At 36.7% G+C, this 13,557-nt stretch overlaps 1 protein-coding gene across 1 annotated transcript; it reads left to right on the top strand.

Moving 5' to 3' along the window:
- Window positions 1-830: 830 nt before the first annotated feature.
- mesd (mesoderm development LRP chaperone) lies at window positions 831-13,251 on the top strand. Its single transcript, XM_014971360.2, has 3 exons — window positions 831-1,015; window positions 4,714-4,946; window positions 12,683-13,251. The coding sequence occupies exons 1-3, from the start codon at window positions 860-862 to the stop codon at window positions 12,945-12,947; spliced, it is 654 nt and encodes a 217-aa protein (XP_014826846.1). The 5' UTR covers window positions 831-859; the 3' UTR covers window positions 12,948-13,251.
- Window positions 13,252-13,557: the final 306 nt, after the last annotated feature.

Genomic DNA, 13,557 nt, shown 5'->3' on the forward strand with positions numbered 1-13,557 from the left:
CATAATTTACCGAATGACGCTTTATGACAACAGTCATAAATATTCATGAAGACTTATTCATGTTCATGACAGATATTTATGACAGTGTCATGTCAGTCTTATTCAACCCCCTTCAAATAAAGTGTTACCCAATAGATTTGTCCATTGCCCTACATACTTGAATAAAGTACCAAACCCCCCTCATTAGCAAGCAGTCAATATCTACAGAGCTCTGCTAATGAGCTTATTTTGGACCCATGTGTACTGAGGAGAGATACATCTAAAGACACTGACCCTGGACTGGACTTTGATACAGGTGACCTAAACTAACATTTTGGAAAAGAGCATTAATCAAAAAAACTGAAAAGCAGCGACACAATACTGAACTTTGGTACTGCAGAACTTTGATGAGTGATCAGACAAGGCTTTTTCTTCCTTGTCAATAAATGACCTAATTTAAGTGTTTCACTATATCCCACCGAACTGCAACACATGAAAAGTAACACAAAAAAAAAAATGGATTCAAGATCAACTCCATTAAAAGCTGTTACTGGCCACCAGGTATTAGAGAGATTTGATTCGATTTGATGGAAACACAGATCTTTGAGGTGGAATTAAACTTGTTTCTCTCTCACTTTCTCTCTCTCTCTCTGTTTCTCTCTAACTCTCGCTTTCTTTCTCTCTCTGTTTCTTTCTGCATTTCTATCTCTACTATGACATACGTTTCATGAACAAACTGGTAAGATTCACAAAGTGAGCTTTATTTTGAAATCTTCTGGCCCGGGCTGTGCGCCATCTGCCGGATTTTACGTCTCAGACACGCCCCTCTTGGCTCGTGACCGGTTGATTTGTGACCAATCACACCACACCATCTGTAAACATGGCGTCTTTCTGCAAGTTGGCATTTGTGGTCATTCTGCTCTGTACATGTTTGCTATATGTTTCAGCAACAGACAGTACAGGTAAACCTAAGAAAAAGAAGGACATTCGAGACTACAATGACGCAGATATGGCGCGGCTTCTGGAACAGTGGGAGGTTTGTGAACTTCCTGGTTTACATTTAAATGTTAGCCTGCTTGTTATGTGTCCAGGACTAATAAAACTTCCTCAGTAACCGTTGCTTGATAAGATTTTCAAAGAAACGATAGTGATCAATAATGTAATCTAACAGAAACGGCGGGTTTATATAGAGAACACCATGTAGACACATCAGACAACATTATCGGCAGATAAAAATTTGATGGGGTGGCAGTTAGAGTTTTCAGGAGCTGCCTGGTACGAAGCCCTTTGTTGGGAGTTATTGCTACATGAAATTGCTTGAATTGAACAGAGTACTTCACTGCCAGCGAATTTAGTATCGACGAATCTACCCTAGTGAAAAAAAATACTTTTAGTATATTTCAAATATACTTAGTAAGTACATTTTAAGTATACTAAGTATTAAGTGTACTACCTATAAATATATACGAAGTGTACTAAAAGTATGCTTGTTCCAATTTTGACATAACTTTAAACATACTTAAATATAATTGTACCAAAATACACTTTAAAGAAATATGTTAAATAAAAGTATACTTTAAGTGAACAAAATATGTTTTTGGTCCAGTAATAAATCCACCACATCGAGAAAGCCTGCTGGCATTAAATCAGTTTTATAGGCATCACAGACCACAGACATGTCATCATGATGACACCATCTTGAATTTGTCGGCTCAACTGAGAGCGTGGATGTGGCGTTGAATCATTGCTGTCTTTGGTTTTATAATTTTTGTTGTTGTTTTTGTAACAAAGTTGAAAGCAGACATTTTGACATAAGACTCAGCATCCCCCCCAGCCCCAACACTCTGAATTTGATATTTGCTAAGTAGCAGAATAATAAGAAAGATAATACGTATTTTCAATTACTATGTATTTCAAAGTCATAAATTTACATACACTTTCTTAGAATATAGTGGCATTTTATTTTAATGCTGTCTAATTTGGGTCAGACATTTTGAGTTCCTTCACAAGCATCTTGTAGTAATTTGCTGGAATTTTGACCAATTCAATTCTAGTTCAAATTCAAATAACTTTATTGATCCCATTTTTTTCCATCCTGCTGACATAACAGGTGTAACTGAGTCAGACCACTGGCTCTGACAGGGATAATTGTAAAAATAAATTATTGGCCAATATAAAAGAGAAGTTTGCTTAGTTCTCTCTTGTATCTTTACAGAACTGACAGAAACCAAACTATTTATATGCAGAGAAAATATATATTTTTACATATCCAAACATCAGCATCCCAGCTTTAAGCCACATTACTGGATTGTGAAACTGTTTTCAACTGTTGGCAAGCATTCAGCAAATAGAGGCTGATTTCATTAATTAGAATATGGCTGAAAAGTTTCTTTGTTAGTAATTCCATTACCAAGCAAAAGACATGATGAATTAGATTACGTATTTTTTAACATATTTATATTTCAATGTATGTTTAATATCTACTAAAAGATTATTTTTGAAAGGTACTATTAATCTGACAAGCCTGATCAGAACGTATATACTAATTTTATGAATGAGACTGTATGGCATTCACATTTAAGCTTTTGCATTATTCTTAGCACTAAAAAAAAGGCCTTCCAGTAACTGTGGGTTCTATCCATCCATCCATCCATACATCCATCCATCCATCCATACATACATAGATACATAATGAATGAGGGAAGCCGGAGAGAACCCATGCAGACACAGGGAAACTCTGCCCCGATGCAGCCCTTGTATTTTTAGATATTAGTATAAAAGAAATAAAACTACTACTATAACTAATAAAAACTAATAAAACTAAGCAATATTTAGCTAATGACAACTAATAAGAATGAGCATATACACGCTAAATACTAACTACAACTACCTGAATTAGACAAACAAAAAGTCCCATAAAACTAGACTGAAAAACCCAAAACGAAGTAGGGAGGTCCAGACTTTCCTCACCTAGCCTCCAACTCCCTTTAAAATCTAAAATACCAGAGATCCATGTTGTAGTCTACTGTCGGTGGTTTTCTCTTCTGTCTTTATACTGGCGCAGAAAATGATGGAGTGATGGCTTTTTTAAAACGCCTCCACAGTGAAACCTTTTTTACCGGGCTATTCTGTTATTCAGAGATGTTGTTCTGCTTAGCCGGGACAGTAACTTCTTGGGTTAGGGTTAGGATTTTTGTTGTGTTTTCGAGAAGACACAACAATATAAGAAGAGAAGAAGAAGAGAAGATCAGAGATCTTCTCTTCTTCAGTGTCCTGGTGTAGTTCAGAGATCACACTTTCATCTGTGATCTCATTTTTGAAGTTGGCGGTCTGATTCTCATTTATTTCTGTCATTGAAAATTCTTGTTGTTCAGACTTTTCTTCAGAAACCTTGAAGGTTTCCAGTTCAGAGAGCGCTTTCATAGCCTGCTTCTTTTTCCTTTTCTTACATTTAGATTTCTTAGAGGGCTCTTTGTCCACCTGCTGGTCCCCATTTTGTTGTGCTTCAGCGACTTGGAATAGTTTAGGGATCAAAGTTTTATCTGTATAAGTCTCATCTATGAAGTTGGCTATCTGATCCTCAACTATTTCCCTTATTGAAGCTTCTTGCTGTTCAATGTTTTCTCCAGAAACCTCTTGATTATTGAAGGTTTCCAGCTCAGACACAGCTTTCATTGTATCATTTTCCTCTTTTGGCACAGATTTCTTAGAGGACTTTTTTCCACTTTCTGATCCACATTTTGTTGTGTCTCAGTCTGTGTTGAAATAGTTATTTTAGCTGGTTGTGACTGAAATCTGATGTCCTGAGCATCCATCTTGGTCTGTGTTGAGACAGATCGGCAATGGACTGTTTTCAACTTTGATATTTCTGGTAAATCTGTCAACAAAATATGTATTTGCCCAAGTGTAAATATACACTTGCTCAAGATATTTTAAAAATCTCAGTGTATACTTTAGGCTAATAAAGTATGCCTTTATAGGTACCTTAATAATCTTTTACCATTTTTGTTAAAATGGCAAAGAATAATCATAAAAAAACTTTATAGTGGAACTTGATGTAATGTTAAACAAAGTAAATGTGTTCATACATCAAAACATCAAACATTGACAGTGATAAGTAACTGAAAAGTGTACTTCATTAGCAATTATAATAAACCAAAAGTGTAATTGTAGCATACTGTAATCACACTACTAATATACAATATGTAATGCTTACATACTTAAAATACATTCTAAATATATTTTAAATGTAATTCAATCACAAAAATAGTACACTCAAGACTAATCAGGCACGTTTATATTACATAATCAATATACTTAAAGTACACCAAGTGTAACTTAAGTTGTTCAAAAAAAGTATGTGAAAGTACACTTAGTACACTTTAAATTGTGCTTCAGTACAACTTAAATACTGCTAAAATACATTAGGCACAAAATGAGTTGTTCCAAAATGTCACATTTTAAGTTAACTAATCCTAAGTGAACTTGAAGTATATTCAGGATTAGTCTGATTTAAGGTATTCTGAAGTGTACTAAAATTTAGCATACTTAGTATATTTATTTTTCACCAGGGTTTGTACTCTGTGGGGCCAACTGGCTTCTACAAATTGTCACTTCTTGTTTGATGGAACTTAATTTAAATCAGCACAGGAGGAAATTGCAAAGTAAAGAATAATTTATCATTCAGACCACTAGGTTAATTCATGAGTTAAAGATAGACTCTCTGTCATACAGAAAGATGACGATATTGAAGAAGGGGACCTTCCTGAGCACAGACGGTCTCCTCCACCCGTTGATTTCTCCAAGGTGGATCCCTCCAAGCCAGAGGACCTTCTTAAGATGTCAAAGAAAGGCAGGACTTTGATGGTTTTTGCAACTGTGTCTGGAAATCCCAGTGAGAAGGAGACTGAGGAGATCACAGGCCTGTGGCAGGGAAGCCTCTTCAATGCCAACTATGATGTTCAGAGGTAATCACACAATAAATTCTGTTCTTGTGAGAATTTGACATAGACTCAACCAGAGGCAATTCTGGTTGAGTCACCGGCTCATTACAGGAACATAGGGTGAACTCGGCAAACAGACCAAACCACTTTTATCACGTTCTCACGTCATAGCAACCTTAAAGGCTTTAGACTCTCTGAATCATCCAAAAATATTTATGTTCTCCTTATGCAGATTATGTGATTAAAATGTAAGCTTGTAAATGAAGTTTTTAAACTAAGCAATACTGCTGCACTGGCTGATCCTCGTGGGGTCAGTAAAAAAGAAACAAAACAAAAAAAAACCAGTATCCGATCAAATCGTTTTGATGGGTGTTCTCAGGGCTAACACCCAAGAGAAGATATTCGTCGGTCCATTTTTCTAATTTTCATTGTTTACTTGCATACATTCACATACAAAATAAAATAGTTTTGTCAAACTTATCTGTTAGCAACTACATACAGTTCTGGAAAAAATTGAGACCACTAAATTTTTGCTTGGAATTTCGGAGACATGTTGTCAGTAGTTCATAGAATAAAAGAACAATGTTAATTTTACTCAAACATATACCTATAAAAAAGTAAAATCAGAGAACTGGTCATTTTACTTTACATAATTTTCAGTTTCAAACTGAAAATTCTGTTTCAGTTTGAAACTGAATTTCAAGACTACATCGTAGCTGCCAACATCTGCTAACATTAATGACACACAAGCTGGTTCTGACACGGTCTTGGTGGGGTCTGGGTCATGTTCCCCCCCAGGAAATAAAATAAAATCTACTCAAAACTATGCTTTTCCAGTCATTTGAAGAACCTTTTACTGAATTCATAGAATTAGTAAACCTAAAACCAGCTGATTATCAAGGTAGATATCCAGGTTAATGTTAGTGACCTTGAAAATCATACTTAGAAATTGCATTATCCTTATTTTTATCTGAACGTTATGCGGCTGTTGGCCTTTTTTCTTTAAACAAGAATGTATGTCCATCTATTGAAAAGTGGACATTATTAGTCAGGATTGTACTATTTCAGTTTATGAAGTGGGCCTATCATAGTTTCAATACCAAACACCTTTCTATTCACAAACACAGGAACAGCCTAACCTTAACATCCTGCACTGTTCTTTAGTTTTACCTTATTTAAGTGACTCCAGAGATGTTTGGGTGATTAATTACAAAACACCTCAACAGTCGCTAAGTACTACAATACCACTTAAAATTGCCCGTTGCAAAAAAGGTATACAGACTAAGCATGATATTTTGCAATGCAAATTGTCTCTCAACTTTCTCTTCACAATATCCCACAGATTCTCTATGGGGTTCAGGTCAGGAGAGTTGGCAGGCCAACAGTAACACCATGGTCAGCAATACCAGTGGTTTTGGCACTGTGAGCAGGTGCCAGGTTGTGCTGAAAAATTAAATCTTCATCTCCATAAAGCTTTTCAGCAGATGGAAGCATGAAGTGCTCCAAAATCTTCTGATAGCTGCTGCATTGATCCTGCCCTTGATAAAACCCAGTGGACCAACACCAGCAGCTGACATGGCACCCAGACCATCACTGACTGTGGGTACTTGACACTGGACTTCTGGCATTTTGGCATTTCCTTCTCCCCAGTCTTCCTCCAGAGTCTGGCACTTTGATTTCCGAATGACATGCAAAAATTTCCTTCATCCGAAAAAGTACTTTGGACCACTGAACAACAGTGGTCCAAAGTGCTGCTTCTCTGTAGCCCAGGTCAGGCGCTTCTGCCGCTGTTTCTGGTTCAAAAGTGGCTTGACCTTTGACCTGGGGAATGAGGGACCTATAGCGCCTTTCCTAGACACGCCTGTGCACGGTGGCTCTGGATGTTTCTACTCCAGACTCAGTCCACTGCTTCCCCCAAGGTCTGGAATCGGCCCTTCTCCACAATCTTCCTCAGGGTCCGGTCACCTCTTCTCGTTGTGCAGCGTTTTCTGCCACACTTTTTCCTTCCTACTGACTTCCCACTGAGGTGCCTTGATATAACACTCTGCAAACAGCCGATTCGTTCAGAAATTTCTTTCTGTTTCTCACCCTCTTGCTTGAGGATGTCAGTGATGGCCTTCTGGACAGCAGTCAGGTCAGCAGTCTGACCCATGATTGCGGTTTTGAGTAATGAACCAGGCTGGGAGTTTTTAAAGGCCTCAGGAATCTTTTTCAGGTGTTTAGAGTTACTTTGTTGATTCAGATGATGAGGTTACTTCCTCGTTCAGAGAACCTTTTCATGATATGCTCATTTTTTGACGGGGATTTTGGGTTTTCATGAGCTGTTTGCCAAAATCATCAGTATTAAAACAATAAAAGACCTGAAATATTTCAGTTAGTGTGCAATGAATCTAAAATATATGACAGTTTAATTTTTATCATTACATTATGGAAAATAATGAACTTTATCACAATATGCAAATTTTTTGAGAAGGACCTGTATATAAAATAAAGTATCATCCAAACTCAATATCCTAAGCAAATAATCAAACCAATATAGTCTACTAAAAGGACAATAAGAAACCGAATCAATAATAAAATGTTCTGTACCATATCACCCTCAGAATATGACTGAGTGATGAAGAGATGCTGATGTCTGGTTCTTTAGGTTCTGACGGGTCTGCTGTGTTCCTCTCTGATCCATTCTGTCTGATATCATCCAGCCCACCGTGCGACACTATGGACACTTTTTTTGTCAATCGAGGACACATTATCCATCCTCACTGACATTGTTCAGTCTTTCCATTCATGTCTGTATCTTTGCAAGAGTTTTTACTTCTAAGGACGGTGGAATATCAGGAGGACATAAAAAGACACGGGGTTGACAGCAGCTCACCGCGGCTGCGCAGTGTCCCTGACAACAGCGTCGGTCCGTAGCGTTCTGGGGTCCTTAAGCTCCCGCCACGACATTTTGGCTGAGCTTAATATTTCCTGTGTTTTATTTTGGTCATTATTGTTAAACTTAGTGTTGTTGTGTGTGTGATAGGTGAGTCTATAGGACAGTTATTTATCGGTTCAATATGGGACGAACATTTAACAGCCAAATATGGGACGACTCCGTATTTTATGGGACAGGTGGCAACTCTATTCACGGGTGCTGAGGTACAGTTTTAGGCCATAAAACAGGGTTAGAATTGCCACTGGACTCAATATAGGCACAAATTGTATTAATTTTGGGCTTTCAGTGTTTTCCTGACATCATCTTTTTTGATCTTGGGGTTGAATTGTGACTTTTTTAAGTCACAATGAAAAACACAAATTGACCCTAACCCAAAGAAGAATAACTACCCGCACTGGATTGATGTAAATATCCATACAGGTCAGCCTGTGATCAGTTTAAGTGAAAGGAGGCGCGCTCAGGTTAACTTAATAAAGCAGCGGCAACGCGCAGAGATATCAACTGTGTGATTGTTCGGATCTCTGGCTTTAAATGCATAAACTATAAAACTTTTAGAAATAAATATGCTCCGCGAATGAAACGCTCAGAACAGAGACGCTTGCAATCCGGCTTAAAGATTTATCAAAAATATAAAAATAAGCAATTTCCCTTGAACCCCGCAACCCCCATTACTAATTTTTCTAAAAATAAAAACAAGCGATGCTTAGCCTGGCGGGGGGCCTAGCAAAGCATGTCTAGTCACCAGGCTTATAACACTCTGGGGGGAAACCCTGAGTTTGATATTTCATAATGTCCTGCACTTTTAATAAATTAGACTTGACAAGTAGAGGATTTGCATGTAAGAAAACTAGCATTGTCTTGCATAGAAAATGCTAGAAAATTTGACGGCCCCTCCTTGCTTGTCACCTTCTTCACTGGTTTTATGACGCACAACTCAACAGGCAAGACTGATGATCCAGGTGTTTTTAATCTAGTGTCAAAGACGGCACAATCGCTCCTAAAAATGTGTGACTGGAAACTTCATGCAAGAGCTCCATAAGCATCCATTAGAATTCTGTTTTTTTACACGTGACACGTTTAAACCAATGTCTGACAATTCCTTAAAATAAAACAAAACATTCTTTTTCCATAAATTATTAAAAAATAACACCCAATAACATAAAACAGTAAAATAACAGACAACTGTCACAGCAGCAAAAACAACATTTTTCTCTGTTACACAATGGTTTTGCTGCCATTAACAGTAGAACCACTAATGGCTGTGCCTATATACATGTACATGTGTATATATACACACTCATGTGTTGCCTGTGGGGTAACACAGTAGAACCATTGGTTGTGCACAAAAAATTTGATATGACTGAATCATTGAACAGTGTGGAGTAACTTGCTATTCAGTATTTTCCCTTTACTGAATAATATGCTTAAATTCAGCGTGTCGTCTGAGGTTATAATAGTAATTGTTTTTCAGTAAAATTGTCTAGTTTGCTGTTGAATAGCTTTTCCAGGATTTTTGGGGGGAAAATTGTGGAAGAGAAGCAGGACGGTGAAGTGATTATCTCCAGATTTGTACAGTGGAATAACTAACCATTTTTATACTATTGAGAAACTGACCAATTAATAAAGATCAATTAAATACATTAATTAGTAAGACGTTTAGAAATCCACTCAGTTACTTTTTTTTTAACCAGTTTTTACCCACAATATTTATAACTTTACTTTCATTAACTGGTTTCACAAATATATTGCAAATATACAAAACAAATATATTCTTTCATTACAATATCATTTAATGTCAGGATCTTTTATTTCTTCTGCTACTTTTAGACCAACAGATGCAAAGAAGTGATTGAATCTATTAACTATTTCATGCATATTATTTACCATGTCATTTTCAATAAAGTAGTTAATATAGAGAGTTGTTTTTAAGACATTTGACTAATTACAGTATTTAATATTTTCCATGTGCCCTTTGTTTATTATTCTCTAATAATTTACTTATGTAATTCTTCTTGCAATTGTGTTGAAGTTAATTGGTTTTTATACTTTCTATATTTATATTTGGCTTCAATAGTCCTATCTTGTATAACATTTCTATACAGTGTATTTTTCTTTTTAAACAGCATACTTTTACAGGACAGTTTTTATCATAAAGAATCATAAATATTTTCATAAACTCATCATAAGCCTTATCAACATCATTTGCATATTAATTTCCAGTCTTGCTTTAAAAAATCTTTTCCAAGTGCTTCTATTGCTGGGTTTCAGACATGTGACCGGAAAATTCAGATGGATGTCCGGAAGTGGATTTCAAACAAAACAAAAGCAAAATGAATCACAACTTGCAGCTAAATAGGCTGGAACAGACAAGGCATCCTGAAAAAAATCCATGTATATTTGGGAGATGATCCGTGTTATCTCGGTAAAAAAAAAGACTACTCTTATAATCTTGAGGATTTACCCGGTGTCGAGGTGATCCACATAACTACTGGCATTGTTAGTTTTCATACTTCCTGTTTTTAGCTGAAGGTTGTTGATCCACTTTCCTCCTCTTTTTTTTTTTTTTGGTAAGTTTTTTAAAATCAGCTTCCCTGTGACCAACTACCTTGGAAAATAATGTTTATCTTTCTCTCTATTAGAGCAGTTGGACCAACCGGACACGACAGACTTTAGGCATTTTGATACTGTATCAACAGAAATAAATGGGCTGCATTTACTTCTTGCCTTCCATCTGCATTGACGTTGGTGCTACGTCATCTGAAACCCAGCAATACCAGTCTTTCTGGAACTGTGGTCCCTGGACTACTGGTGGTCCGCGAGGTCCTGCATGTAAACGACGGTTTATTTGCACATTGATATGAAATCAAATCAAATCAAATTTTATTTGTATAGCACATTTCAGCATCAAGGCATTTCAAAGTGCTTTACATCATTGAAATAAAAACAGCATGTGACGCAAACAGTGAGAAAGAGAAATAAAAAGAAAGTGATAAAAAGATAAAAAGAAAAGATAAAAAAAACAAAACAAAACATCAAATACATTGAAGACATCAAAACCCTACTCTAATCCTAATTTAGCCATAAGCAACTCTAAACAGGTGGGTTTTAAGTTGAGATTTAAAGGCTCTCAGTGTTTCAGCTGTTTTACAGTTTTCTGGAAGTTTGTTTCAAATTTATGGTGCATAGAAACTGAATGCTGCTTCTCCTCGTTTGGTTCTGGTTCTGGGGATGCAGAGCAGAACCAGAACCAGAAGATCTGAGGGATCTAGACGGTTGGTGCAGCAATAACAGATCTTTAATGTATTGTGGTGCTAAACCGTTCAGTGATTTATAAACTAACAACAGTATTTTAAAGTCTATTCTTTGAGCTACATGGAGCCAGTGTAGGGACTTTAACACTGGTGTTATGTGCTCTATCTTCCTGGTTTTAGTGAGAACGCGAGCAGCAGCTTCTGGATTAGCTGCAGCTGTTTGATTGATTTGTTAGTCAGACCTCAATGTGCGAAGCTACAGCTAGCTTACCAAATGATTGTGTTAAAATAATGATGGGAAACTGGCTTAAAACTGGGTCACTCAAAAGAAAAGCTGCAGATGCTGGTGGAAAGAAAACAAGTCCAGGTACATGATAGGAAGCTAAGTGACAGCTGGAGTGTTGATGTGTCGTTCACTAGCAATTGGATTCCTTGAACAGCTCTTTAAGGTGAGCAGTCGGACCTCTCAGTTAGTGAGAACTGTTGTTTGTTTTTTATGAATGGTTGCACATCAACAGCTATTGTTGTTTTAAGTTAATTAAAAATTATGAAATTAAATAATTAAACACAAAGATAAATATAATCATTAGAAATGGGTTAATTATTTTTATATTTAATGATGAAGAAAAGGATTTTTTGTTTTCTTTAATTATGCTTCTAAATCACAAACAGCCCTAAAAGTTATTAATACACACAACACTTGGTAGTAAAGAACAACTCCTTTTTTATTTCCATGTGTTTGATGTCTGTGGAAAGCTTACACACTTTCAGAATCTGTAAATAACTCAAAATGCCCAAGCAGATGTGTTCATGGCTTTGTCGTGGCCTGTCTGTCGTGGAAAAAAATACTTTAACAAGAGTCTGGATGAGAAGAAATAAGACATTTATTAAAACCTTGCAAGGTGAGAACAGAAATACAGAGTGAAAGGAGTCTGTCAGTCTGCTCTGACAAACGGTGGATCTGGCTTCCTTTTATAGGTTCTGGTCAGAGAAGAGTGACTTGATTGGACAATAGGTGTGAATCCCTGATTGTTATGTATCACTTTATACTTATAATTCATGTTCACATACATGGCTATACCACCCATTATGTTTTTTCTGTTCACACATCAGGTAGTTCAAAATCCATGTCCTTCTCTGTTGTTCCATGTTTTTGATATTAAGAAGAGGTGTGATAATTCCCATACAGACTTCTGCTGTTAAAGTGAATTATTGATATTCTGCTTTTGGTTGTTAAACATTGTTAAACTACTCAACTGTACAATATTGATAGTCACTGTTGATATGCAAGAGAAAAATATTTTCTGGGTCAATGTAATTTCCAAAGTCATGTAACTTATTGTACAGTTCCATGTGATCAAGTGCTTCTAGACCTTTTAGTGAATAGTCAGCATTGTCATCTGGTTTGGATGTATTGCGTGTCACCGATGATTTTATCTTCGACATATCTCACGATGAATAGCAACTTCATGGTTGTTTCGGTGTACTGGTAATTACTGAATAATGCGTTGTGTTATTTTCACATAAGCCTACCACACTAGTAATGCCACTATTTCTGTTTGCTCTTACAGGTTTGTAGTGGGCTCAAACAGAGTAATCTTCATGCTGCGAGATGGCAGTTTGGCCTGGGAAGTTAAAGACTTCCTTGTGGCTCAACAGCGGTGTGCAGATGTTACAGTGGAGGGACAAGTGTTTCCAGGAAGCATGGCAAAAAAGGACAAAGCAAAAGAGACACAGCAGAATGAAGTCAACATCAAGAAAAAAGGCAGAAAAACAGAGGGCAAAACGGAAGTTGTGAATGGAAATCATGCCAGCAATCTCAAGCAGGAGCTTTAATGGCATTCAAAATGGGAAGCTGACGAGTCACTTTCCATTTTCTGCTGACCTTGCAAAAAATGCAAGACATGTTGAAGGCCATATCTGAGAATCATGACAAGCAAAGCAATTGTGCCCTCAGTGATGCTGGCTGTAGGGAATTGTATGTGACATCTTTAACCTTGAAAGAAATCACTCACTGATTTATTTTTTTTTAACATTTTGTAATTGCCAATAAATATTTAAATCATTTCCATAATTTAATGCTGTTGAGATTTTTGCTGAATGAATGTCATCAGTGAAAACCAATAAAGGGTACACACAATTACCAGTTGTACTTATTTAGTTTTGATACAGTAACACTTTATGCTCTGTGCTCTTAGTGATTCACTATAAATGACCACATGCATTTCTCTTCATTTAAAAACATAATCAGACAATGGAAATAACATTTTTAAGAACTGAGGAGACGTCTCCCAACTCAGGCTGGTACAGGTTCTTGATATGTCTGAAATCCCAAAATCTCTTGAAGAATCCGGTCGCCAATGATTTTGACCCTTGTCCAGCATAAATGCTCCCTGGCCCCTGCCAAAATGATGACTGTGCCTGGTGATGTGGCAACCTTTGCATG

The sequence above is a fragment of the Poecilia mexicana genome, unplaced genomic scaffold (genome assembly GCF_051168715.1).
Source record: "Poecilia mexicana isolate PSO_F unplaced genomic scaffold, ASM5116871v1 scaffold_3, whole genome shotgun sequence".
NCBI classification, from domain to species: Eukaryota; Metazoa; Chordata; class Actinopteri; order Cyprinodontiformes; family Poeciliidae; genus Poecilia; species Poecilia mexicana.